Source organism: Lontra canadensis, unplaced genomic scaffold, assembly GCF_010015895.1.
Source record: "Lontra canadensis isolate GAN:19392208 unplaced genomic scaffold, GSC_riverotter_1.0 scaffold45, whole genome shotgun sequence".
Taxonomy (NCBI): Eukaryota; Metazoa; Chordata; class Mammalia; order Carnivora; family Mustelidae; genus Lontra; species Lontra canadensis.
In genome coordinates, this window is record NW_022631039.1 from 11,923,353 (window position 1) to 11,949,059 (window position 25,707).

At 61.8% G+C, this 25,707-nt stretch overlaps 2 protein-coding genes and 1 long non-coding RNA gene across 7 annotated transcripts in view; 1 reads left to right on the forward strand and 2 right to left on the reverse strand.

Annotated features, from left to right (window-relative positions):
* The window catches only part of RADIL (Rap associating with DIL domain), a 66,859-nt gene extending 60,312 nt beyond the window's left edge, over positions 1-6,547 (forward strand). For 3 of the 4 annotated variants that reach the window (XM_032872769.1, XM_032872766.1, XM_032872768.1), the window contains exons 9-13: positions 3,060-3,210; positions 4,126-4,316; positions 4,467-4,761; positions 5,430-5,569; positions 5,813-6,133. In XM_032872769.1, the coding sequence (XP_032728660.1) occupies positions 3,060-3,210; positions 4,126-4,316; positions 4,467-4,761; positions 5,430-5,569; positions 5,813-6,133 (1,098 nt within the window). Of the gene's footprint in view, positions 1-3,059; positions 3,211-4,125; positions 4,317-4,466; positions 4,762-5,429; positions 5,570-5,812; positions 6,134-6,260 lie in introns of those variants that run through there. The other variant, XM_032872767.1, reaches the window with a different exon arrangement.
* Positions 6,300-8,313, reverse strand: LOC116876529. 2 transcript variants are annotated; one of them, XR_004384402.1, is made up of 3 exons: positions 8,282-8,313; positions 6,868-7,026; positions 6,300-6,404 (listed from the first exon to the last, which is right to left on the reverse strand). It is a non-coding gene; the product is annotated as an uncharacterized LOC116876529 (long non-coding RNA). The 2 variants fall into 2 exon arrangements; XR_004384403.1 differs by lacking the exon at positions 8,282-8,313 and adding an exon at positions 7,586-7,627.
* Positions 8,314-9,071: 758 nt separating this feature from the next.
* AP5Z1 (adaptor related protein complex 5 subunit zeta 1) lies at positions 9,072-19,147 on the reverse strand. Its single transcript, XM_032872771.1, has 17 exons — positions 19,065-19,147; positions 16,366-16,503; positions 16,093-16,279; positions 15,653-15,797; positions 15,367-15,479; positions 14,815-14,983; positions 14,299-14,439; positions 13,992-14,029; positions 13,748-13,910; positions 13,127-13,305; positions 12,402-12,544; positions 11,935-12,075; positions 11,145-11,256; positions 10,812-10,909; positions 10,189-10,321; positions 9,897-10,111; positions 9,072-9,646 (listed from the first exon to the last, which is right to left on the reverse strand). The coding sequence occupies exons 1-17, from the start codon at positions 19,103-19,105 to the stop codon at positions 9,376-9,378; spliced, it is 2,427 nt and encodes an 808-aa protein (XP_032728662.1). The 5' UTR covers positions 19,106-19,147; the 3' UTR covers positions 9,072-9,375.
* Between the last annotated feature and the right edge of the window lie 6,560 nt (positions 19,148-25,707).

The following is a 25,707-nucleotide window of genomic DNA, read 5'->3' on the forward strand; positions in this document are numbered from 1 at the left end:
GGAGGCACGACAGGAAGCTAGGAACCCCCCTCCTAGCCCCCCGGTAGCTACCGGACAGTGGTCACGGATGATCCATGAAAGCGAACCAGTGGTGTCCCTTTCCCGCCTGGCAGTAGTGCCCCAGGGACCATGGGGAGAGGTCCGCATGGCTGGCGCCGCTGGGAGCGTCAGGATCATGGGCACCTTGAGCGTAGCCAGTAGGACACCCCCGTGGGGATCACAGACCTGCCTGTCTGGTGTCAAGTCTGAGCCTCTGTCTCAGCCTGAGGGTCACCACACACAAGGTCTCACGTGCTTTTGGGTCACCGGTGCTCTAAGTAACAGCGGTAGCTGCTGGCTGGCTGCGCACCCGCGGGGTGTGACCAGCTGCCTGCACAGCAACCTCAGCCTCGTGCTGGCCACGCCGGGGCCCCACGGCCACGGATTGCTCAGCGGGTACAGACAACCTCCCACGTGCTGGGGCCGAGATCCTGCTCAGGTGTCAAAATGTTAAGTTACTGGGTTGTTTTATTCTTAAAGTGACACGTGGTTTCACCAGAGAAAATTCAGAAACAGGACATGTGGGTGCAGATCACGGATGGAACCTGGGCATGTGGTTGGCTTCTCGGTGGCACGAGCCCCCAGGGAGAAGACGCAGAGGAGATGCGACGCGTCAAGCTAGGAGGCGGGTGACCATCTGAGCCGCGGAAAAGGCCCAAGAACGCATAGAGAACTGGCCCGAGAAGGAAGGTCCTGGCCCGGGAGCAGCCAAACCCAGCAGTGTGAAGAGAGAGCAGAGGAGCAACAGGCCTTGGGCCTGCTGGAGAGCAGAACGGAAGTGGGAAGTCACCAACAGCCAGCGTGGAAACAGAGAAGGGGACATCTTCAGCACGGACGTTGACAAATAGTAATGACTGCGTCTTCGTCAAACTGCGGAAAACATTTAAAACTGCTCAGAGGAATGGGCGCGCGGCTGCCTGTTCGGAGTTTGTCGTGGCTGCCCTGCCACAGGGGCTGCGGCCCAGATGTCACAGATGCGTGCACGGAGGTCGGAGGTCACAGGCCACCAGCAACCCACTCGGCGCCCCGCCACCTTCGTCAGCCACCTTCGTCAATGCGAGAGACGCACAGGAAGAGGACGAAGCGGTGGCGCTGGGTCCTACTGTCCCTTCCCGCATGGCCAGGCGCCTGGGCTGAGTTCTAGAGCGCAGACGGCAAGGAGGCTTCCTGGGGGCCAGGGAGCTTGAGTGCCGCCTGCTCGGTGGGGCCTGTGCCCTCCCCGTGGCAGGAGGCTGGCCTGGCCGTGCTGGGTGGTTGGTGACAGCCTGGGGGGTGCAGACCTGCGTCCCACCGTGAGCCGGCCGGGCAGACTCAGCACCCTCTCCGGGAATGGGAGGGAGCGGATTCCGACACGAGAGACGGATGTGGGGAGAGGGGGTGGGAGACACGGATCGGGTTGGCAGACTTCTCTGTGAAGGGCTGCGTGGTCGCTATTTCAGCCTTCGTGGGCCATGGAGAATTTGGCCACCCCAGGTTCTTTGTTGTTTTAATGCTTTTATAAAAATCTGAAAACCATTTTTAGCTCGAGGGCCCTATAAATATAGGCCTCAGGCCACAGTTCACCATCCCCTGAAACAGACTTCAGGGAGAAGAAACTTAAAAAAAAAAAAAAAAAATCTTCCTAAAGAGAAGACTTAGTGTCTGTAAAATAACAACAGGACTTTATAAAAGAACCAAAAGGATTCTTGGAAACTAAAACCATGACAGCGGAGAGGAAGGACTCAGTGGCAAGATCGGGAGACAAAAGTCCAGGAAGTCACCCAGAAAAGTGTCCCTGCACTCAGGTAAGGACACGGGAGTGTGCTGGGCCTGCGCTGACACCAGCCCTGGATGCTGCACAGCCATGGGACGGAGGCCGGGATTCCCCAAAGGTACTGCCTCAGGCCAACAGAGGCCATCCTGAGCTGGTGGGCAAGGGTGCAGCTCCCAGAGGCTGCCCTGCACCCCAACAAGGTAGCCTCAGGACACGGTTGTCCCTCCAGCAAAGGCACTGGCTACCCACAGCCCCAGCCTCTTGGCAGTAAACCCAGAAGAGAGAAGCAGAGGAGCAAAGGGAGGGAAGAGAGAAGGACCCGCCGGTGAGGCCCAGGCTTCAAACACTGAGTCAGGAAAGAGCAGGGGAGGTGGCTGCTGTGGCATGCTGGTGGTGGGGGGACCAATACGCCCCTCCCCCACTTTCCCTGAGGTTCCAGAGCACGCAGCCAGGAGCCAAGAGCTTGAAGGGGGAGCAGACTTGCAGGGGGCTGAGCGCCGCGATGTCGGAACCACGGCCATGAGAAGCCTAACTTTCTGGAAGAATAAGACAGGACACATCCTGGAGATGAGCCATCAGGGTGCTTTCTGACTTTCAAGAGCCAAGTCAGAAGCTGAGGGCCCCAGAGGGCACGAGTTGGGCCAGCGCCTCCAATGGCAGTCATGAATGACGGCGTCACAGAGAAGCGGATTTACCCACAGAGGAGAGAGGGACCCAGAAAACCAGAGAGGAGGGGCGTCCCTGGCCAGTGGAGACCAGGGTTGCAGCGAACGGTGCAGGCTGCTGGATTTCACGCATAAGTTCACCTTCTTCTGCACAGCTTGGGCTGCTGGTCCCACTTGAGGGAGCCTCCCTGTCCTGTGCCCACAGAGCCAATCTTGGGGGTCCCAGGTGGTAGAAGGCTTTGCATTTATGCTTTCCTTTCAGCCTGGTGGGTTGGGTCTCTCGTGCTATAAAGCAGGAATCCCACTTTTCAAATCCCTGGGACTCTTTCCCTCCCTTCTCAGCTCCGGGGGCGGGGGGATGACGTGGTGGTAGGTGTAGTCAGTAGACAGAGCCCTGGGTGGGGTGCCTGCTGGCTGCCCCCTGGGCCCCTTAGTGACCTCACCGGTCCCCAGGGGTGCCAAGGCCTGTGTGAGCGAGCTGGGAGCACGGGGCCAGGCAGCCCAGGCCCTCTGCCCCTGCCCAAGTGCCTAGAACACCCCTCCTGGGGGTATGGCTGTGCCATCCGGGAGCCTTTGATCATGAGCTGCTTCTTGTCACACAGATGAGCTGGGCAAACCTGCGGGCCGCCTTCCCCACCCTGAGCCCCGCGCAGCTGCACCGGCTGCTGACCCAGTACCAGCTGGCCTCAGCTGTGGGCCCCATGAGTGCCTGGGAGCCAGGCGCCCAGGACAGCCCTGATGCCTTCAAGTCAGGTGAGCCGCCTCTGGGCCAGGAGCTGGGGGCCCTGTGCGCCATGTTGGGGCAAAAGGGAGCTCCCTGGGGGACTTCCTATGGGAGCGTGCAGAGCCTTGGGGACCTTCATCCTGGGCGCCATCTTCTGGGAACACCCTACCCTGTCCCCCACCTGGGGACCTGGAGACCCTCACAGAAGGGGGTGGGGGTAGTCAGAGCCCACAGGCCATGACCTAGATCCAACCTCCGGTCAGGCTGGGTCCTACCCATTGAGGAGCCCGAGGCTGCGGCCTCACTTGGGGCATAGCCGACCAAGAGGAGAGCAGGGTCTGCATGCGGAGACAGTGTACTTGCCACGTGCATGCGCATATATGGCCTACGTGGGCCTGTGTGTGTCTCACAACTAGGGACGTATCTCTGCTGCACGATACACCATGACACACACAAATTACAAGGAGGTAGAAACTACAGTTGGAAACCGTGTCCCTGTCCCCTAGGGGTTCAACCTGGACAAAGCCACTGCTCTGAGCAGGACTGTGGGCTCCTCACTTTGGAGGCCTGCCACGTGGGGGTGCTCTGCCGGGGGCCCCCATGGGGCGGGTCTGTTTTAGGGCAGACATGCCCCCCACCATCTGGGTCCCAGGGCCACATGCAGATCACAGTGGATGGGGGCGGTGGGAGGGGTGCCCGGAGGGGAAGTGTCGGGGGCCCACTGTGGGCAGAGGTTCCAGCCAGCAGCTCGAGCTTTGCCCTGGCGGGTCACTGGACACAGACGGCGGAGCGCTGGTCTGGGCAGGCTGCCTTTGCCCGGATGCCCCATGGCGGCGTCCCCTGTCCTGATGGTGTGGGGTGGGGGTGGCTGGCACACCTGGGGAGGAACAGGAAGTCTGGTCTTGCTGGGCCTGTCATGCCGTCCCCCGCCCCTCCCCCAACAGAGGAGGTCCTGGAGTCCTATGAAAACCCGCCACCCATTGTGTTGCCGAGCGAGGGCTTCCAGGTGGACTTGGAGGCCGACTGCCTGGACGACAGCATCTACCAGCACCTTCTCTACATCCGCCATTTCCTGTGGAGTCTGCGTAGCAAGCCCAGCCCCGTTGGGGGGCCCTCCCAACCGGGGGGCCTCGAGGTACCGGGTGCAGTTGGGGGTGCGTGGACTCGGACAGCAGGGGGGCCAGGGGCAGCCAGCTCAGGGCCTGGGAGTGCCCGGAGCCCCTCTTGTTCTCCCACCACGCCTGGCCGCCAAGTCCCTGAGTTCTTTCTCCCCCTTGCCGCCCAGGGCCCGCACCACACCACCTCTGAGGGCCAGAGCGGCCCGCTAGTTTGCAGGGGAGCCCGTGAAGCTGGCCAGGGGCGCACTCTGGCTTCTGCGGGGGCTCCCCGTGCACAGGGCCTTTCAGGAAGGCAGAGCCGCGGGGGCCCCCAGGCTGGCCCCCTGCACGTAGACTCCTCGTGTCTACTCACGCCTCCCAGCACCCCACTCAGCCTCGAGCCCGCTGTCCCGGACTGGCCCGAGCCTAGAGGCACCTGTGGGAAAGTGCTCCTGGAAGGGAGGAGGAACGCAGCTCCAGAAGGTGAGACCTGTCCCCAGGCTCATGCTCGCACCCCAGCCCTGTTGCCACCTGGCAGAGCCCCTTGGGAGTCATGCCACCCGTGAGGTCCTGGCGTTATGTTCACCTGGGGCTCGCAGTGCCCGCCCAGGATGCCAGAGGGCGGCTGGGCCATGCGGAGCCATCTGTGGGACCAAGTCGCTACCCTGAGGATAGGGGGAGGCAGGGAGGGATGGCTCAGGAGACAAGCACAGAAGAAGGGAAGCAGAGGGATGGGGATCTCGAGGCCGTGGCAGTGCCAGCCGTGGTCCTGGAGATCTGAGTGCTGGGGCCACAACCACAGGTCCTTCCGGGTGGCTCCAGCTCAAGAAGGGGGCAGGCTCGCTCGGGGCCCTGGTGCTGGGCTGGGGGGCCGGGTCAGACATCGGGGGTGGACAGGGGTGGAGTCAGCACTTAGAGGTGCAGAGGGAGGAAGCAGGGTCTCAGAATGAGCCTGAGCAGAGGCCCCTGTTCGGCCCTGGAAAGGGCCAGCCATGAGGTGGATGGGGGTGCCTCTTCCAAACACACGAGGGTGTGACCTGGACCCCTTATCCTGACAGTAGTTGGGGACTTGCTAGAACACAGTGAGCACCCTTCCTGGGGACAGGCTGCCACAGCAGTGCAGACAGCCCCCCCGCTCCCTGCCCACCCAGGGGACAGCGTGGGTCCTGAGGATGAGCCCCTTCCGGCCCCTCCCAGCCGCAGCTCCAGCACGGAGGATTTCTGCTACGTCTTCGTTGTGGAGCTGGAGCGGGGCCCCTCCGGGCTGGGGATGGGCCTGATCGACGGGCTGGTGAGTGGCCCTCTGGGCTCTGCTGGGCCGGGCCCTCTCTTTACTGGCCCCCAGCTCGTGGGGAAGGCTGGGACCAGGGTCTGGGCTAAGAGTATAGCGGGTGGCTCAGAGGCTTCTGAGAGGAGGGAAGGGCCTGCAGGGGACGTGACGGTGTCTGGTGCTGCCCTCGCAGCCCCGTGGCAGAGCTCGTGAGGGAGCCGGGCCCAGGCGCACGGAAGCCTGAGGCCGACACTTCTCCCCCAGCACACGCCGCTGGGCGCCCCGGGGCTCTACATCCAGACCCTGCTCCCGGGCAGTCCTGCGGCTTCGGACGGCCGCCTGTCCCTGGGAGACCGCATCCTGGAGGTGAACGGCAGCAGCCTGACGGGTGTCAGCTACCTGAGGTACCCCCCGCCCTCGTGCTACAGCCACCAGGGGAGCCCCTGGCCCATGAGCAGGTCCCATCCCGACCCTGGGCTGGGTGTGAGGGAGCAGAGGCGCAGCGCTCAGCCGGCTCCCTCAACCTCTGAGCACACAGCAGCCCCACCGGGGAGCCCCTCGAGGCGGTGTGTCACAGCAGGGTGACAGAGTGGGTCCCTATCCCAGGTTCCCCCAAAGCCCTGCCTGCCTCACCTGTCCTGAGGCTGGGCCTGCGGGGAGTCCCCGCGACGCGAGCCTGGCTCCCTCCTCCTCCCCCTGCGCTGGGTTTCAGAGCTGTGGACCTGATCCGGAACGGGGGCAAGAAGATGCGGTTTTTGGTTGCCAAGTCCGACGTGGAAACAGCCAAGAAGATCCGCTTCCGCACGCCGCCCTCCTAGGGTGACGGCCACCTCCTGCCGTGCTGTTCCCGCGTTCCCTGTTGCGGAAGACGTACATCTTAGTGTATATTTTATTTATGTGACAGAGAACACTAAGTTGTGATGTTTGTTACAGAGCTTTTATGTGTAAAGATTTTAATGGAAATGTACAGATTCAATAAACTATCTTTCGTATTCTGAAGGGCTGGCGGTGTGTGGAATGAAGGTGGGCGCGGCGCCGGGCTCCCCAGGAGGACACAGGGTCCCAGTGCAGCCGGTGGGGTCTCCCTCTGCCCCCCGCCCCCACCCTGAAGCACGGAGCTCCTGCTCAGCACACACTCAGCATAGCTCAAAGACGGTCTAGAACCGCCTGCCCCAAACCCCGAGCCCTCACTCCACTGGGGGCACCCGGGCCTCCTCTCGCTCACCACAGCCATGACTGGGCCCTAATAGCAGCTGGTAATCTGCGGCCACCCCGGCGTCCCCCAGGTCACCCTCCCCTCACCCCAGCAGGAGACTCACCTTGTCCACCAGGTGGCTGGCTGTGGTGGGGGTCGAGGCGACAGCAGGGCTTGGACACCTGCGCCAGGCGTGTTCAGCAGGCTGGGCAGCCGTGGCCGTAGCAGGGAGCTCAGGGCTGGGCTCGGGGCCAGAGTTGACTTCTTGGAGAGGAACAGAGACCTGGAGGAAGAGGGGCCCTGGTTCATCGGCTGCCGACACACCCCTCACAGGGAGAGGGGTCTCAGGGAGGGAGCCCCCCCACCCACAACCTGTGAGGTCCTCGGTCAGTCCTGAGCACTAGGCTCCCCGCAGCCCCACGCAGCCCGCTGGTGAGTGCAGGGGAGAGGTGCGCCCGCGGCTAGATCACATGTATTTTTTTTAAAAAACTCATTTTAAACACGTGATTGAACCCAAAAAGAAAACTTAGAGCCCCAAACTGAATCCAGGGCGCCAGTTCCAAAAGGCCAGCAGCAGCCCAAGGGAGGCCTGCCCAGCTCCTGGTCTCGGCGGCTCAGCGCCGAAGGAGAGAAACCCGAGGGAACGAACAGGGACCCCCCGTAGCTGAGTTCCCAAAGGGCTTGAGCCCTGGGAGTGGGGGGACACGCACAGAGTCCCCAGCAGGCCCCTTCCAGGCAGTAACCGTTTACTGCTCCCAGCTCCCACCCACTTTCCCAGACGCTGCCGTAATGTCAACCTGAAACAGCAGGACGGCGCTCAGGTCCCAGAACAACTGCCTCACCCGCACCCAGCGCAGCTGCGGGGGACTCCGAGCTCCAGGTGGGGTCCTCCCTGCGGCGCAGGCCCACTCGCCCGCCGGGAATGCTCTTAGCCATGGCAGACGTGCGAGCCGCCAAGCCCAGCTCCCCAGCACGTCTCAAGCTCCGGTCCCTCGCGTCCACAGCCTGTTGGCCAAAGCTCAGGGGACGGAAGCCCGCGGTCGGTGGGAAGCTCCCCGCTCCCCACCAGGCGGCAGCAAGTGCGTGGACTGCACACTCAGGGAGTGCAAACTCCCCGCGTTTGAACTCGGGTAGCTTCTGTCTAGACTCTCAGGCAGCAGGGCGGTCCGCCAGGCAGAGAAAACGTAAAGGCAGCATCTCTGGACTGTCCCTGGCTCTCTGACAAGCGGGGAAACGTGTCTTCTCGAACCCACGCTCACCACCTTGTTCGCGCGCAACTTTGGGACCCAAACGTCCAGCACGTGGAAACGCCGCAGGCCGAGCGCCGACTGAAAACACGCCCTGAGACCTGGCAAAACTAGCACCTCCCTCTGGACAGACCATCTCCTCAGCCTTGGCCTGCCTTCCCGCCTCGGGCCCGGGCCGCGCGGGGCGGGGAGGGGGCGGCCGAGCCGGGTCTTGTGCCGTCCGGCGAGGACCAGCGGGCCCCAAGCGTGCCCCGCCCCGACGCCCACCGCTCCGCTCCACGGGCGCGTCACCTGTCGTCTGCCGGAGGTCCTCCAGGGCCCGGGACGCCAAGCGGAGCCGAGGCGGACACTCTGCCGGCGGGAGACCGGTTCGGTCCGCTCCGCGCACCGCGTCCGCCCGCCGCAGCAGCCCGGTTCTGGCGTCCGCACGGTCCGGCGTCCGGGGGCGGGGCCAGAGGCGGCGGGGCGGGCGGGGCGAGACCGGCGGAGACTCGCGGAGCACCAGCGCCACCTGGTGTCCCGGATGCCTGCGCGTAGCCGGCGGAGCTGAGGGGGAGCCCTGGGAGCTACTGTCCAAGGCAGGAAGCTGACCTCAGTGGAACTGGGGCAGGAGGCCCTGAGGGGTGGGGGGACGAACCACGACACCTCTCTTGTGCTCCCACACTCGGCTAGTCTCCACCACTCGGCATAATACCAGCGCGATCCTGGCTTGAGGGGTCCCTGCTGGGTTGGCCCTGCCCTTCCTCCAGATGGCAAGAGACTGCAGGCCAGAAGAGCCACAGCCTCTGTGTCTTCCATCATTCAGTAGCATCAGATGGCGGACTAAGAAAGGACACTGAGCAGAGGCCCTTCCCAGTGGCGGCTGCGCCAGTGGGAGAGTCACGCGGCTCCCTTGCTGATCGCCCACATCGTGCTGTTATTTCTGTAACATCTGGGACACGGTGGGGAGTTGGTGCGAAGGAACGGCCCCAAGCGTCTGGCCCAGCGGGGCGGGGGTCCCCACCTGCCCAGGGCCAGGCCTCCCAGCCCAGCAGCGCTCCCCACACTTGGCCCTCTCCCCTGCCTCGTGCACACAGGGATGCTCTGGAAGAGGTTTATTGCCGCTGCACCTCCTTTTGCCTCCCAACAAGGATCTGCCAGAAACAGACCAAGCAGCCCCCATCCACCCCCAACGGGGTGAGAGCTCCAAATCAGATCTGTGTCACCACACAGCTCAGCATGGGACAGAGACAAACATCTAAAGGCTGAGGATGGGACAGCCTCACCCACACAGAGGGACCCAGACCCACCCAGGGCTCCTCCCCGGGTCTCACGCCCCTGCTCGTGGCAGCCGCAGCTTGGCTCTCATTCTGCGGCCGGGCCAGCGTCCCCCAGGTCAGCGCCCCTCACCCCGGCAGGAGGCCCATTTCCCTCTCCACCAGGCGGCTGACCGTGCGCAGGGCCAGCGGCAGGGCGGTGTTGGCGTCACGGTGGTAGCGGGGCTCGGACAGCTCTGCGCTGGGCGTGAACACAAACTGGGCCACGCTGGGCATCTTCAGCAGCGTCAAGAGCTCAGTGGCCCGTGTGCGGACGGCTGCCACGCCCTCCTCACGATGCACGGAGCTCAGCGCCGGGCTCTGGACCAGGGTCCTCATCTTTGACAGGAACAGAGAGACCCTGAGGACGAAGGGATCCCAGTCAGTCAGCTGCAGGTGCACCCCTCACGTGAAAGCTGAGGCCCCACGGGGGGGGCCCAGACGCCCAAAGCTCTGGGTCGGGGGGCATTAGCTGGGAGCAGCGAGGCCGTGGGGATGCTGCCGCCACTGGTATCCAACCGGAGCCCTCGTGCTGCAAGCCACATGCAGACCTTGGGGACCAGGAAGGCAACCAGCACCAGCTCCCCTTCTCCTTCTGCCCCAGCCAGTACCTGGGAATCAGATCTTGGCTCCGGGAGGCCAGCTTGGTCAGCGTGGTCATGAGCACGGCGATGACCTGTGGGGGGCACTCGGGGAGGGTGGCAGATGGGCGCGACTGGGTAAGCTCGAACAGCAGGGCCTCGAGGGCCTCAAAGAACCTGTTGATCTGCTCCACGGTGCACCGCCGGTCCCAGGACACAGACAGGTACTCGCCGATGGCCCAGGCCTACATGGGGACAGAGCCTTAATCCCGGAAGGCGCCCCGGCGTGGGAGAGGGGCGGTGGCGCGGTGGCCGGCCTTACCACGGAGGCGAGCATGGCCCCCCGGCTGCGGACACTGCTCACACTCCCCACGAACTCCAGCAGCTCTTTTGCCAGCTCGACCACCAGTGATGGGTGCAGCGCGCACAGGGCCAGGAACTGGGAGCTCAGCACCCTGCCCGGGGAGGACACTGCTAGGCTGTGGCCCCTCATGAAGAACCAGAGCCAGGAGGGAAGGGGGAAAGCCTCTGAACAGGTTCAGGTCCAGATGCTTTCAGCCCCTAAAGGAACCCATGGCCCACTGGGAGGAAGCTGGGGCCGGCGAGTGGTGTGGGCACAGGCGTGTGTGGATCAGGCCTTCGGAAAGGGGCACAGATGGTCTGGAAGGCTCCATGGAGAGGGACCAGGGCCAGCACTGGAGATTACAGACCTGGGGGAGCAGGGACGGAGGCAGGGGCGTTCTGGACCAAGGAGAGGAGTGTGGGCAGCGGCTGGACCCCAGGTGATGCTGGGGACCAGGGCACATGCTGCAGAGGGCAGCCGGAAAGGGGCACAGCACAGGGGAGATGGAGACTTAGAGCCGAGGCAGGCTGAGCTGGGGGCGGTGAAATGGGGCTGGGTCGGCAGGGGCTGTGACACCTCATGGGGCCGGCAGGAGGGCCCACCTGTGCACACGGGCCTCATACTGGGGCACCTGGTAAAGGGAGTCACATCTCTCCAGGAGCAGCAGCGCCAGCTGGTTGGCCAGAACCCCGTCAGCAAACTGGGGATCAGGAGGGAGACACAGACTCAGCCCCCACCCTGACATCACCCTCCCCCACATTCTGCTCCACACCCGCTGGTGCCCGCCAGCCCGGGGCTGCTCTTGGGGGTGGTCAGGCTGCCCTCCCGGTGCTTCTCGCTGATCCAGAGCGGCATCTGGGTTCAAGGACACCAGCTCTGCCGAGGCCCGGGGCCACCCCTTCTGTGGGAACGGAGCAGCCCAGAAGCGGGCTCACCTGAGTCACTGCTGAGAAGAAGGCCTGGAGCAGCGTGGGCACGGCCTCGGCGCACTGGACCACCCGGGCACAGCTGGCCATGGGCTGCAGCAGCTGGTGGAGGGGCGCCAACCTGGAGGACAGGGGCCGCGCGTCCCACTGAGCGCCCATACCTGCTCCCCCGGGGCCCACAGACATACCGGTGCCTGAGGGGACAGGGCACGGGGTCGCAGTGTCGCGGCCCGGGCAAGTTCTGAAACCACCTGCATCGCCTCCTCGGAGGAAACCCCTGCTCCCGCCCGCCCACCCCACCCCCCCCCGCCGGGAACCACGCACGCGGCTTCCTGCTGAGCGCTGTGCTCCCCACTCCCGTGGGACACAGGGAGGGCGTGCGTGGGGGTCTGCACTCAGGACGCCTTGTTCCGGTCCTGGCCCCCCACCTGCTCCTAGGGAGCGCCACCCCTCGGTTGCTCCCTCTGGACAATGGAGTCCCCACAGCACTGACTTCGCAGGGTTGTGGGAACCGAACTGGTGCGTGGTAAGGGGTTGAGCGTGAAGCCTGTGCCCGGCAAGCACCCGGAGCGCGGCTAGCGACTGCCAGGGGCAGGGGGATGGGGGGGGGCGACAACAGGGGCTTCTTCAGCTTAGAAGGCACAATGCTCAGGGCCAGATGTCCCCAGACATGTCCCACCTACCCTGGGAACAGGCTCTGACCACGTGTAGTGCTCTTCAAGCCGACCCAGGGACATGGGGCCAGGGACCCCCACAGACAGGCCCCACCCCAGGGCCCCCCCGGCCTGAGCAGCCCTACCTCTCCACGGTTCCACTGGCCTTGGCCCGCAGCAGGTGCTGGAGAAGAGCCTGGAACTGTGGGTCCCGGGAAGCCTCCAGACAGCTGGGGTTCCTGAGGGAAGCGTCCCACAGCGGCCTCTCAGACGCAGCCGGTGACAGCCTGTGAGCAAGCAGACGCCTAAGGCCAGGCTCAGATGTGGGCTCTGGGCCCAGGCCACCGGAGGCCCGACTCGGCCCCAGCCCTCGCGGAGACACAGCAGGCGTCATCCCGCGCCAACGATGAGCCTGAGGAACTAGAAGGGACCTGGGGCTCGCTACCTGCAGGGTGAGGCTCTCCCAGCGAGAGACACGGGCCAGGGCCTCGGGGGCCCAGGGCTGGAGAGAGGCGCTCTCGTCTGGGCAGCTCGCGGAACAGCAGGGGACGGGGAGGGATCCAGTCGGCAATGGGGAGGGGACCCAGGGACAGGCATCATCCCTCAGGCTCACCTGAGCTGCAGATCCAAGGCCGCGGTCAGACAGGGCAGGTCCAGCAGCGCATGGAGCATCTCCACAGCTGTGCCGGGGTCCACCAGCCACGGCAGGAGCTCCACGAACTCGGAGGTGAGGGGCGGGCTGTTCCAGGCCAGGAGCTGCAAGAACAAGCGTGGCGGCTCAGTAGGCACCAGGAGGGCCCGTGTGGGGCGTGCGGGCCAGCGGCTGGACCCATGGCTGCCCCAGGAGAGTGCACCTCGGTGCCGGATGGGCGGGGTGTCGGTGCCCCCCACTTTCCCTGTGCCGCCTTTTGCACCAACAGTTACAGCAATCACTTTGCACTTGTCACTGTTTCTCCTCTAATGGAAGGACCAAGGCTCCAGTTAAATTTGCAAAGACCACACGGAGACCACAGCCGGTCACAAACAGTGCATCGAAAGGTAACAGCACAAAGAGCTGAACAGAGCCGGCGAGGCTCCCAGACAACAGGAACCTACCAGCTGCGACAATCGGGACAAACTCTAGAATGAGCCACAGTCCAGCCTCTGAAGGGGCTCAGCCTGGGGCTCTCCCCGGCAGGGACGCTGTTCCTACGGGACGCATGGACCCCCTGGGCTGTCCCATGGCCCTCTGCCGGCATCCCAGGCCGCTCCCCGGACGCTAGTGACTGCTGCCAGTCTGGAGGACGAGCGGGGGGCACTGTACCCCCCACCCCCCACCGGCCCGAGAACCGAGCGTGCCTTGAAGAGGTTGGGGAAGCTCTGCTTGAGAATGTCAGGGTTCCTGCCAAACAGGGGCAGGCTGTCCCCGCAGAAGCGGACGAACTCGAAGGCCAGCGTGGGGCTGTGGAAGAGCTCGCAGGGGACCCTGGTGAACAGGTGCTGGAGGATGGCTTCTGAGTCCACGGCGGCTGCCTCCCCTGAAACGCACCGGCCTCGTCAGGGCCTGGCCCCGGCACGAGGGACCTCACCTTGTCACGAGGACCCCCCTCCTGCTGGGGGGGCGCTCAGGGCTCCGGACACCAGGGGCCCTGAGGTGTGCACGCTGCACGGGGAACCCCAGTCGAGCCTTGCCCGTCCCGCCCTGAGAGCCTCTGGCGACCGCCCAGTTCCTCTGGGTCACACAATGAGGAAAGTTCCTTGGAAGGTGCTGGTTTCACAGTCCCTCGCACGAAACTCCCATGAACTCTCATGGCAAAGAGCGTTCCAAGATCAGCATAAAGCTGCTCGGCTTCAATGAGCCCCTCAAACCCATCTAACACCTTTCCACCGGGCGCCAATGGCCGCTCAAAGCCACGGTTCTACAGACGAAGGAAGCCCCCGACGGAAGAGAGGCCCGGGCCCCCCCTGCGCGAGGCTCACCGTGTCTCAGGAAGAACTGAGCAATGGGCAGCAGCGCCCGTGCCCGCGCCGGGTCCCCGCACAGCCGTGTGTGCAGCGCCTTCAGGCAGGACAGCGTGCGGTACAGGAAGGACGGGTCCTGGCGGCAGAGCACGTCCAGCACCAGCACGGCCTCCACCAGGCACTGCGGAGACGTGTGAGGGGCCCGGATTACAGGGAGCCGCGTGGGGGGCCTGGCCTGCCCCCCGACGCCGCGGGCACTTACGGCTTTCTGCAGGTCCGCGTCCCCCTTTCTCAGGGCTCCTGTGGAAGGAAGAAAGGCCCCCCGTCTCCGTCAGAGGCAACACAGTGAGCGAGAAGCACCCTGTTCTGGAAGCTGGAGGAGAGGGCAGTGACCCCCGCCCCGGGGCGGATGCACGGGAGGCTGGGGACAGGTTCTGCCCCCTGCCCAGCTCCCGAGGTCTGCGCCAGGAACACAGAGTCCCCGGGGACACAGAGGCTATGCAGGCCCCGGCCCCCCGGGAGCAGCCAGGAACGCCCCCTGGGGGAGGAGACGCGGCGACAAGACTCACGCCGCGTGCTCTGCTCCACCAGGCGCTGGCAGTACTCGAAGGCCTTCTCCCTCAGCCGCTCCTGGGGCGGCAGCAGGTGGCTGGCGGTGGACGTGGCCGACAGCACGGACAGCGTGGAGCCCTCCAGCTCCGACTTGTCATCTGGAAAGGAGAATGAGGTGCTCGAGGGGCACGGAGTCCCTGCGGCAGGCGGCCGAGGCCCAGCCCCACCGTGGCCGCCTTCACCCCCACCAGAGGCCATGGGCGGGTGGTGTCTCTCCCGGAAGCCCAGTCTGTCCCCACCACTGGCCAGTCTGCACGGGGGAGGGCGTTCGGTGAAGCTGTCAGCACCTGTGCTGCCATCTGCCCTCTGTGATCTTCTGTGCCCTCTGTGGCTTCTCCTACACAATGGGGACGGGCCTCCCGGGGCTGATGAGGCTCAACCAGTGCTCCCAGCGTCCCCTGGGGGCCACACCTGGTGCCATCCACCTCCTGCCTGTGTGACCCTCCCATGTCCCCCCAACTCCCATGTCCCACCTGAGTCCAGGGCGCTGGGGCCCTGGGGGCTGCTGGCCAGCAGCCACGCCCGCAGCATGGAGAAAGCCTGCACATTGAGCCACTGGTCCTCCGTGAAGTGCTGGCCCGTGGACAGCACCGTGAAGAAATCTGTGGCTACCGCCCCATCTACCTCGGTGACAGGGCCCGGCTGTGGGAGGCAAGGAAGGACAAGCTGTGGGGACACAGGCTGGGGAGGTGCTGGGGTCTAAGGCCGGGGGTGTGAGGCTAACGGGCTCACAGATACCAGGGAAGACAGGAGGGAGGCTGCGTGCCAGTGGGAGCCCCGCCCTCATGCTCTCGAGGACCGGGGGTGGCCCCCAAAAGACACATAAACACTGGCACCTGAGTGGACGTGGTCCTCTGTCAGGTAAGTGACCCCTGCCAGTGAGTTTGGCGCACAGCATCATGGGTTAGGAGGGCTGTGACCCCAGAGACTCAAAGCCCCCCAACCTGAGTGCAGACACGAAAGAGGGATCATTCTGGAACCAGGGCAGGTAGAAGGACAGGGAGGTCCTGAGTCTCCAGGCTCACCTGCCGGGCTCTGGGTGTGGAGAAGAAGCCTCCAGAAGCGTGTGGGACCCCTTGCTGGATGCTGGCATAGCGAAGCCAGTCCACCAACCTCTTGCTGAGCAGGCTGGTCTGGTCTATGGGTGGGAGGCGGGCAAGGACAACATGTGGGAAATAGTCAATCCCACAGACTCGGGCTGTAGTGGCACTGGTAGAACTTTCTAGAAAACGAGCTCTGGACACGGTGTTGGGCCCTCAGGGCGTGCCTCTCCCTCTGTGCCTACAACGGCCTTTCCGGAAGGGTGGCTACCTTCATGGAGGGAGTGCGGGGCCAGGCGCGTGACCTTGGACACGACTGGGAGCAGGTGCCTCAGACTGGGCCCCTCGGGCTGCCGGCTCTCGAGGACTCTGAAGGCCCGCTGGCCCACACTTCGGACCTCCTCCTTTCTGTCACCCTTCAAACGGAACATGGGGGAATGTGAAGTGATTACCTGCGTGTGTGAGCGACATGGCATCTAGTCCGAAAACACCGGGGAAGCGGCAGCCGGTCCTGAAGGCCGCCGCTCCACGAGCACACCTGTTTCCGTACCGCCGCCGCTTACCACGTCTGGGGCGTCACCGGAGCAGCCGGAATCTGGGCCCTTCCCAGAGCCCTGCCCTGTCCCCGGGAACAAGGGGCAGGAGAGCAGGAGGGGGTGGGGGAGGCTGGTGGGTGCCCCAGGGCCACCAGGGGCAGAATGGGCACGTCACCTGGGCCAAGAGCACCGAGGCCACCAGGCTCAGCTGCTGGCTGCTCTGGACATGGTCACAGGACAGGCTCAGGTCATCGGAGGGCGACCTCTCTCTCAGGATGGCAGCGCACAGAAGCTGGAGCTGCTCGGGGCACTTGGGCGAGCAGAGGGTGGTCTGCAGCAGGTCCACGCACGTCTTCTCCAGCCTGGGAACGCAGGGCCACATGCACGGGGGGCATGTCACTCAGCACCCCACCCGCGCAGCCGTGCCCCCGAAGGTCAGCACACTCACCGCCTCTTGTATTTCGTGGCTGAGACGATGAGGAGCAACCTCTGTAGGGCGTCCACCGCGTCGGGCCCCGGGTCGTCCTTCTGCAGCAGCTTCGCGACCCGGGAACAGAACTTCTGCAGCTCCTCGTCCTGGATCTCCCTAAATGGAAAGCAGGGTGTTGGCGACCTGGAGTTGGGGGACCTGTCCGCGGAAGCCGGAAATCCCACCCTGAGCTGTGACCCATGGTCCTGGGTCTGAAGGGACATCCCCACGGAGCAGAGAAGCCAGCATCACGGGCTTTGTGTGGGAAAGCGAGGACACCACCTGCGGCTCCGCCCTCCCTGGGATGCAGCCACTGTCCCTTGTCACCGTGGGGTCCCTCCCCTCCCCTGCCATTAGGGCTTTCAGGAGAGACGCCACACCTCTAGGTTTTTTGTTGTCCCAGGAGTGAAAGAACTAAAACCCATTGACGTTAGCACTCAAAATGAAGGATAGTCTGAAATAAGTCGCTTTTCAAGAAGATTCCTTTAGTGGGCCTCCCACTCCTGGGAACAAGAGTGACATCTGCTACGTTAGAGGACAAACACTGGGTCATGTTCTCAGGTATGACTACCACGGTTCCTAGTATTTACTCGGCTTCGTTAAAAAATTGTATCTTCAAGCATCAACAGAAACAGAAATCAAAACAGAAACCTGGTTTTCTGGGTTTCTCTTCCAGTCTGAAAGGCAAGGCAAGCCCAGGAAACACGGTACTAGGGACCTCTGGCTGGGGTGGGGGGCGGTGCTCTCAGAGGAGGGCCCCTCCAGCCCCCTAGCCACAGCGGAAGTCCACCGGATCCAGGCTTGACTGATCAGACACTCGACCTCAGAACCTGGGATTTTGAACCGAGACGGGGCAGCTCCAGTCTTGGGCTGACAAGGAGGGCGGCCGAGCATGTGGGGCTGGGGGCCTGGGGCTGCTTCCTCTGTTTCTTGTTCTTCCTTGAAGGTTGGCTGATGAACCTCTGTGAATTCCCCACCACTCCCCGTCTCCCTCCTACCTCCTAACCCGTTTTCATTTCTTACAAACACAATAGTCACGTGTGGGATGAGGATGTAGGAAAAGAGGCCTGGTCAGGTGTGTTTCTCCCTGGGGCTAACGAGATGGATCGGGAAGGTACCAGGCTGCCTCAAACTCACACAGCAGACTCTTTCCTAGAATGGTGGTACCCCTCATCCCAGTGAATCCCTTCCAGAGTATTCTCTAAATCCCAGGATTTTAAAAGGCCAATTTGCTCAAACCCTCCAACAGCTCCCCAGTGCTTTCAAACCTGAACTCCTACTGACTCTAACAAGGCTGACAGGGTCCTGGGCTCGCCTTCTCTGAGAACCACGAGTCCTACTTCTCTTGTGACACCCCGAATCACAGGCTTCATTAGGGTAGAATACAGTGAAAAACTAAGACCTAACTGATCATGACTAGCTTTCTTCAAACCCTAATGGAGAAAATGTGCATAATTCTTGCATAATTGCATAATAATTCGCATAATTCATGCATCTTGCTTTGGGATATTGGAAAATGCGCTACCCTCAACTCCCCCACTGCCCTACCTCAGACAGAGAGAGAATGCAGAGAGTGAGGACTATTCATTCTGCAAATTTATGACCTGGAGTAGAAGCTGAGCTGGGGAGAGGTAACCCCCATGAGGTTCTGGGTGGGTCTCAGTTCTTACGTGCCTCTTGGTGAGAACACTAGGGTGACTGTGTCGCATGTTGAGTGAGATGCTATCTTCAAGTACTACATCCCTGAAGTTCAGGTGAGCTCGATTTCTAATCCTCGAGCTTGAATACTGGAGTATCTGTCCAACAATGAAGGAGATGCAGACGGTGCTATGAACCCACAAGGCACCTTCTGAGCAGATTTTTAAGGGTTATTTTGACCACAGAGGATTCTTGCCCTGTTCCCAGCCTTCAAACCTAACTGGTATTCAAGATCTTGTTTCCCTAGCTGGCAGCAGCCTCAACCATCCCAGTCTCTCCCACCAAGTGGTCCAGCTCTGGATCCAGTTTTAGGTTTTTTGTTTTGTTTTTAAGTTTATCACTGCCCTGTGGTCCCGAATGCATTTTCTTCTAAACAAGTGGTCTCAAGTTTTACACCGTCTGATGGACTGTGGGGTTTCAGTCCTAGCCTGCATTCTGCTTTCTCCCGTGGCTGGGTAGGGGCTCGGGAAAGGGGCTACGGACTAGTCAGTGGGAGTTCAGGGCCAGCTGGGGGCCAGAAGCCGGTGAGTAATTTCTCCACCCTATCTAATGCACCCTGAGGAGAGCGAGTTTCTAAATCGGGGATTTCGCCCCTGGCTCCCCAGAGCCCTCGGACGGTATCCGATTCCCGAGGCTGGCACGCAGAGCTCGCCGAGCCTCAATGCCAGGATGCTCTCCAGCCTCTTGGCGGCTTCATGCTCTTGCCCCTGGAGCACCGGACAGCCTCTGGCTCCCCACCTGGCTGCGGGACGCGCGGGTGTCGCCGCCAAGCCTGGGGGCCCCGCCCCGCTTCCCGGGCACGCACCCCTCGCCCCGAGGCTCAGGCGCCGCTGCCTTCTGGGCCGGCCGGACCCTCCCCCCGCTCCCTGGGCCTCTGTAGCGGGTCTATGTGGGCTGCTGCAGGCCGCCACGCGCGGGCCCCGCTCTGTAAGAACACCCCCCCGCCCCCGCCAGGAGCCCCAAGGGAAAGGCCGGGCCACCTGGCCTGGTGGAGCAGACTCTCGGCCCCCGCCGTGAACATGCCGTCACCGCCGCCGCCGCCGCCTGGAGACGCAGCCCCACCGCTTCCGGGTCCCGTCACGTGCTGCGTCACGTGGGCGGGGCGGCCAGGCCGTGGGCCAATGGGCTTTGGGGAAGGCCTTTCCCTCGGGGACGGGGCCGTCAGTGAGCCGGCTGCCAGTCCCGGTGGACTGGGACCCTGAGACCTCGGAACCTGAGCATCCCGGGTCCCAAGACCTAGGAGCTCGGCACCCCGGGATCCCGAGCTCCCAGGAGCCCATGACGCGGGAACTTAGTTACTCTGGGACCCTAGGATCCTGTGATCCCGGGACCTTGGCACCCCAGGATCCCAGGTCCGCCTCTCCCCCCACGGAATCTGGGCAGGCGGGTGCCGTCAGGAGAGGGCCTGTGGCCAGTCCCCGCGCCACTGCCCCATTTCTGGCTCGTCTCCTGACCACCCACGGCACTGTCCTGTGGGGGTCCTTGGCTCAGTATGACCTGCGTGCACGACACACGCTCCGTGGCTGGGCGGATCTGTGTCCAGCAGTCTGCAAGGGCAGCCCAACCCCTCCGCAGTGCAGCTTTGCTGTTCTGAGGCTCTCACATACTTAGCGCCTATGGGCTGTAGCGCGGCTTTGAATAGTCTTATTCCCTGCCCGCCATAACCACGGACCATGGCTGCAACAGGCTTAGAAGAGGGAAACCTAGCTTCTAGCCCTTCTGAAAGACGCGTCCGCCACAGTATCCCCGCCTAAAGGCTGCATGTGTGGTAAATGCACGTACAGCCTGAACTGAGCAGGCAGGGTGCGGGGGGGGGGGGGGGGGGGGGGGGGTGGGGGGGACGGGGGGGGGGCGGCACACACTTCCAGAGGGTGTCAGACCTAGGGTGGGGAGGGGTGGGCGGGAGCCAAGGTCCTGAACAGAGTGGTTCAGGCCTGCTTCCTGAGACTACGTGCACCAGACTGGAGCCTGACCTCTGGCAGCAGGATAGACAGCGCATAGGGAGGCTGCCCAAGCTAGGTACAGGCCATGAGGACAGGAAGTAGGCAGACTCTGTCACCATTCATGACTAGGATTTATAGGACCTGGAGATGGACTGGGGACAGGAGGAGGAACAGGGCAACAGCAGGTTCCTGGCTTTCTGTGTGGTCCCGTTCCCTTGGCACTGGGGCAGAAGAGACGTCTGGGGAGTCATTCATTCGATGAGCCGGCAAGGACCGAGACACTTCGCTGAGCTGGGGAGTATTTTAGGTTCCGGGGAACAGTGAACAGGGGAGGCCAGGCCCCTGCCCTCGGGGAATTTATAGCTGACAAGTGGACAGTGATCAAATATGCAAACACACACCGTGGCCTGCTAGTGGGAAATGCCACGGAGGGAGGATGGAGCTGAGTGAGAGCAGGAGCTGAGTGAGAGCAGGCGCTGTGGGCAGTCGAGTGTCTGGGCAGGGTGGCAGGAGTCAGCAGCAAGGAGACGCCTGATGGAGGAGAGGGGGCGGAGAGAGGACAGTCCAGCTACTCACCTGCCAGAAACCCGGACTTGACAGTTTTGAGATGTCCTGATGGCACCCAGGAGGCGTGGAGGGCGGCCGGTGCCAAGGAGTTAGAGACGGGAGCTGCAGAGGGATTCGGAGGGGAGCTGGGCCTCCAGGAAGTGTGTTACAGGGGGTCCTTGGGGAAAGCCAAGCACCGTGCATCGGTGATCTCGTTGAACCTGTCAGTCAACTCCGAGCCAAGTTTTATTACCATTTGAAGGACGATTGGACTGAAGCTAAAACCAGGTAAGGTGCCCGAGGTCTACACCTGTCAGGGGAGAAGCATGATGAGCCAAGCAGCCATGCTGTCCCCCACCTGTCACCCACTGAGGAATGGCCGGAGCAGCGGGAAGACATCTGGGAGGATGCGGGGCCACAGAGGTCAAGTCCCAAGGGCTGCTGGGGCTGTACACCTGAAAGGGAGGGTGAGTCGCAGCTGCTGCTGGGAAGGGGTGTGGGGAGATTGCAGGGGGGTGGCAGGAGGGTCCCAGGGCTAGGAGGGGTGGCCACTGGGGGTGGCCCTGGCCCAAGGCGCTGGCCCTGGCTGGGCTGCAGAGACTAAGCCGGCTGTTGTCAGAGCGTTTGATGAAGGATGTGGCCAGGGCCAGGAAGCACCCTCCCGCCTTCCAGGCCCCAGTAGGAAAGGGAGAGGCTGGCAGAGCCGAGGCGGGGTTTGCGCCCCCTGCCCTGGCCCGGCCCGGGAATCACAAGCACACAGGAGGCTGGGAGTGAAGCTGCCAGCCCATAGCTTGGTCACCACCCACGGCTGTGGAGGGAGTCTGCTGGTTTACCTGGGCCGTGGTATACACAGCAAATCCGCAGGTACCTACCTGCACTGAGACCTGGAAAGGAGTTAGGATACTAATATTGGAGCTTTAAAAAGCATTTATTAAGGTAAAGCATGTATAAAGTATACAGATTGTAAGTGAACTCCGTGATCCTTCCCACTAATCTGAGCGTGATACACTTGGAAATGTTTAACGGGGGTGGGGGGAGGCGAGGGGCTGACCTGTAGTGTTTGATGATTTCTGTCTACAGATACCTACCAAATGACAGATTTTAGGCTGCCACCGTGATGTCACTGCCCTGCTGGGAGAGCTGCAGAAACCAAATGGACACGAGGGATGGGGGGGGGGCGGTGACCGGGAGGGCACAGGGAGAGTCAGACGATAGTAAGAAACAAACAGCGTACTTACCGCCTTCTTTTTTAATGTAATGTATTTAATCTTAAGTTTGCATCACTATCATTAAGTTTATATCACTAAAATTTGAATGATGGCTTTAGCAGCTGGCTGCCCACATTCCTGAAAACATAGCAAGCCGCTGTGTCAAGCTGACCCTGGCCCAGCCCTCCCCGCTGGCTCTCAGCACCTCCTCTTGTCACCGTGGGTTAGTCCTGCCTCTTTGCGGTTCATACAAACGGGGCCCTGCATCGTGCAGGCTTCTCTATGGCTCCATTCCCCATTGCGGGGGGGATGTCACAGCCAGCCGTCCTCACGGCTGCGTTCTGGGAACAGATGACCACGGGGAATTACCACCTCTCAGCCATTCCGCTGTCGGTGAACCCCCTGGTCGGCCTCCAGCTTCGGCAACCGTGAACACGGCTGGACGTGTAGGTGGTCTGTGGCGGGGCCTGTGCCCTCTGCCCACTTCCATACCAGCCCGCCACTGCCGGCTGGCTTCACTTCTGAGAACCAGACCGTTCTCTCTGCACACACGCACAGTCCAAGCCTCTTCCCAGGGGTCGTGACACACGATGGTTTCTCACGAAATTCATGTTTGTGCCAAATATTATCCTGAAATCTTATTTTTATTATCTATTTTTTAAGTGGGCTCCTTCCCCAGTGTGGAGCCCAGTGCAGGGTTTGAGCTCACGACCCTGAGATCACGACCTGAGCTGAAATCAAGAGTCGGTCGCCTAACCGACTGAGCCACCCAGGTGACCCTGTCTTAAGCTCTTCTGAGTGAGAGATGGTTGTTTTACTCAAAACCAAAACTGAAAAAGCCACGCATTTCAGGAAGATGCTAACTGACCATCAGAACCCTTGAGACTTACGATCCTCACTCTTGCTTGTGGTTTGGCTAAAATCCTCCAACCGTTATGGTGAGGCTGACCATTATGATCGTACGGTGTCCGTGGGGTCACATGAAGGACCGCCGTGGTCAGATGTCAGCTACAACCGCAGGTGCCTCTAAGACCTTGGAAAAGGCCAGTTACTGAGCTCAGAGCGGTGACGAGCCGCGAGCCACAGGCACATACACCAGAGAACCTGGACCAGAGTTGCGGGTGTGTGACAAGTACACGCTTCTTGGAGATCCCGAGTCAGGGGCCTTCTTGGCAGAGGCACCCTGCTTCCTGCGACGATGTAACCGTAAAGCCGGTGGGTGCTACAGAGAGATTTCACCGCTGCCGATGGGCCCTGGCCCCCGTGATCCGCAGAACACTGCAAGGCGGGGCGCCCATTCTGCGGATGCAGAAATGGAGCTTCTTGCCACTTAAACCTCCCCCGCTGACCCCCGGCCAGACTTTGAATCCAAGTCTGACCTCGGCACCGGGGCCGACCACCTTTGCTAATGTCGCCCTCAACTTTGTCGCCGGTACCCAGAACACACAAGGCCTAAGAGACGAAGTGCGCACAGCGGCAGAAAGGCTCACGCAGCCGAGTGCCGGCAGGAGGGACCCCCAGCTGTCCAGGGTCTGCTCCTCGTGGGTGCACGGGCGCAGCCGCAGAGGCAGCCGTGGGCACCCCCAGCGGAGCTGCCGGTGCCTGGGTGCAGGGCACCACCCACGTCCGGGGGCCTACGATGGTCTTCCTGTCCCTGGGGTGCAGACACTCGGATTCAGAGAACTCGCTGGGGCTCTGTGAGGCCAGGAAATCACGGGCGCCTCCTCTGACAGTCTGCGTCTTCCCCGGAGGGGGCCGCTGAGCACAACAGGCAAACGCACACCTTTCCCAGCGGCCGCCCCTCGGGTCAGGTGCCCCCCTCCAGGAAGCCCATGGGGGCTGCGTGTCCAGGCATCTGCCCATCCACCCGTCTGCCTCCAGGAGCCACTCCCAAGGACCACATGGAGCCCCGGGCTCGTTTCTGTAATATATAATTTTATTTCTGGTTATAGAAACAAATGCTAAGGGGAGAAACAGAACTTCCCCACCCACATACAACAATTTAATAGATAAAAGGACAGTTAAAATAAGTGGAAAACAAGTAGAAATTTTAAACTTTGTTATAGCTTTAAAACATTAATGTCTGATACAATTAGAAATCACATTCAGATCTCAAACTTTAAAAAAAAGTATGGCTCCTTATTAAAAAAATACTGTATCCCATTTGAAATGAAAACGCAGGCGGGCCCGGCTGCTGTGGGCCTCTCGTCTTTCTGAGGACGGGACCGCTGGCTCCCTGCCACCGCTGGGGCTTCCCGCGGGCCCACGCGTGCACAGGTGGCAGAAGCCAGCAGCGTGGCGGGGCCTTTGATCCCGTGAGCTGGTTTCCACCGTATGGGTACCACCGCTTTTAAAGCACTGATTATTACACGTACTGTGGAAAATACTTTAGACAGCCACTGTAAAAAAAAAAAACCAACAAAACACACGCTCCCACACGCGCACGCACACACACCCCTCACACCCGCCCCCCAAGTTATCTTTACAGGAGAATTGCCAGCAGGTAAGAAAACAAAGTCTCAGTACTGGTTTAATCCCTCCGCCCGCGGGCCTGGCTGCGGGGGGCGGGGGTTTGTGGGGCACACGTGGCTCGTGGGGCTGAACTTGGCAGACCCAGGTGAGAGTCGGGGTCACACTTTCGTTTCTTTCCCCCTCGACCCCCATCCTGAAATATAGACCGAGCCGTGTAAATGAAGAATATGGGTATGCAGAAAGCCTTCGGAAAGGAAGCTGGGAGAGAAGCACAGAAGGGCCAAATTTTAAATGTTTTTATTTTAAATCCCATTTTTAAGGATTATTAAAAAAATAAAGAAAAAGACGGGGGTCAGTTAACACAGAACTTAGAGGCCAAGAGCTTAGGAGGCCACAAGCCCCTTAACTTCACGTGGGAAAACCCAGCTTAGGAGTCACAGACTCCTTTCTGCGCAGCCCGCGGGCTCGACGTTCAGGGGCAGGTCTCAACGCGCCTCGGGACTCGGGGAGACAGCTCAGGAGGGCAAGGCCCTTTACTGCGGCTAAGCACCTTCCTCCCGGGCACTTTTCACTGTTTCTGACGTGGCGTAAACCATCAAGAAGTACTTGGAGGAATCAAACTAACTATTCCAGAAAAAATTCCCAAACAGAGAAGGAGCCAGGATTCTTCCAATTGTATTTGACTCTTTTAAAAAGTTAACAGGGTCGGAGCAAAGGAGAGAGGCACCCGGAGACTCTCTGGCCCGCCTGGGACGCGGGTGGGAGACTAGAACCCGCAGGACGCAGGCCACGGACGCAGCTCCCATGCAGCGGGCTCCCGGCCGCCCCCGACCCCCGCGGCCCCGAATCCCCGCTTCTCCCATCCCCCAAGTGCACCCCAATGACAAGCAGGTGCCAGAACTGGACAAAGTGCTTTGTGGCGTTTGTCCTTAGAGATAGCGCTGCTCCGCTCACTCCTGGCTGAAACGGCGAGGGCCAAAACCAGCGGTTAGAACGGACACACAGGAGCCCCAAGTCTCACTAATTCCAAGACTTTCAGTTCCGTCCCGTGTAAAAATGCAGCAGCGTCCCGCACCCACCTGGCTGTGTCCTGAGCGTTTAAAACCTCATGGGGGAATCGAGGTCTTGGGAAACAGCTCCTAAAATGAAAGGGCTTTATAAAATGGGGAAACAACTTGAAAACGATGGACAGAAACAGGGTGAGGGGTGGCGGCCCGTCTGGAGCAGCCAGTCTGCGAGATTTCATCCGCGCGCTGTCACTCCGAGGCAGGATCGTCAAGGCGGCTGGCGAGGGGCTGCAGGAAACGGGCTTTCCTTCAGGCCAAACCAGCAGTGGGGCTGAGGTCAGGCGGCCTTCCACTTCCCAGCTTCTAGAACCTGGTTCTAGAACAAGGAGTGCACTTACAGACTCACGTGGACACAGGCGTCCATGCCCACAGGCTGGGCTGCCCTGA

Bases quoted from the DNA above. Each gene is read 5' to 3' on its own strand.
- AP5Z1 (XM_032872771.1), bottom strand. From the start codon at position 19,105: ATGTTCACGGCGGGGGCCGAGAGTCTGCTCCACCAGGCCAG. The intron at 16,280-16,365 runs GTGAGTGTGCTG...CTGCGTTCCCAG, and splicing joins GCCACGAAATACAAGAGGCG to GCTGGAGAAGACGTGCGTGG. The intron at 12,545-13,126 runs GCACGCTCGGTT...TTGTTCTTGCAG, and splicing joins GCTTCCCCAACCTCTTCAAG to CTCCTGGCCTGGAACAGCCC.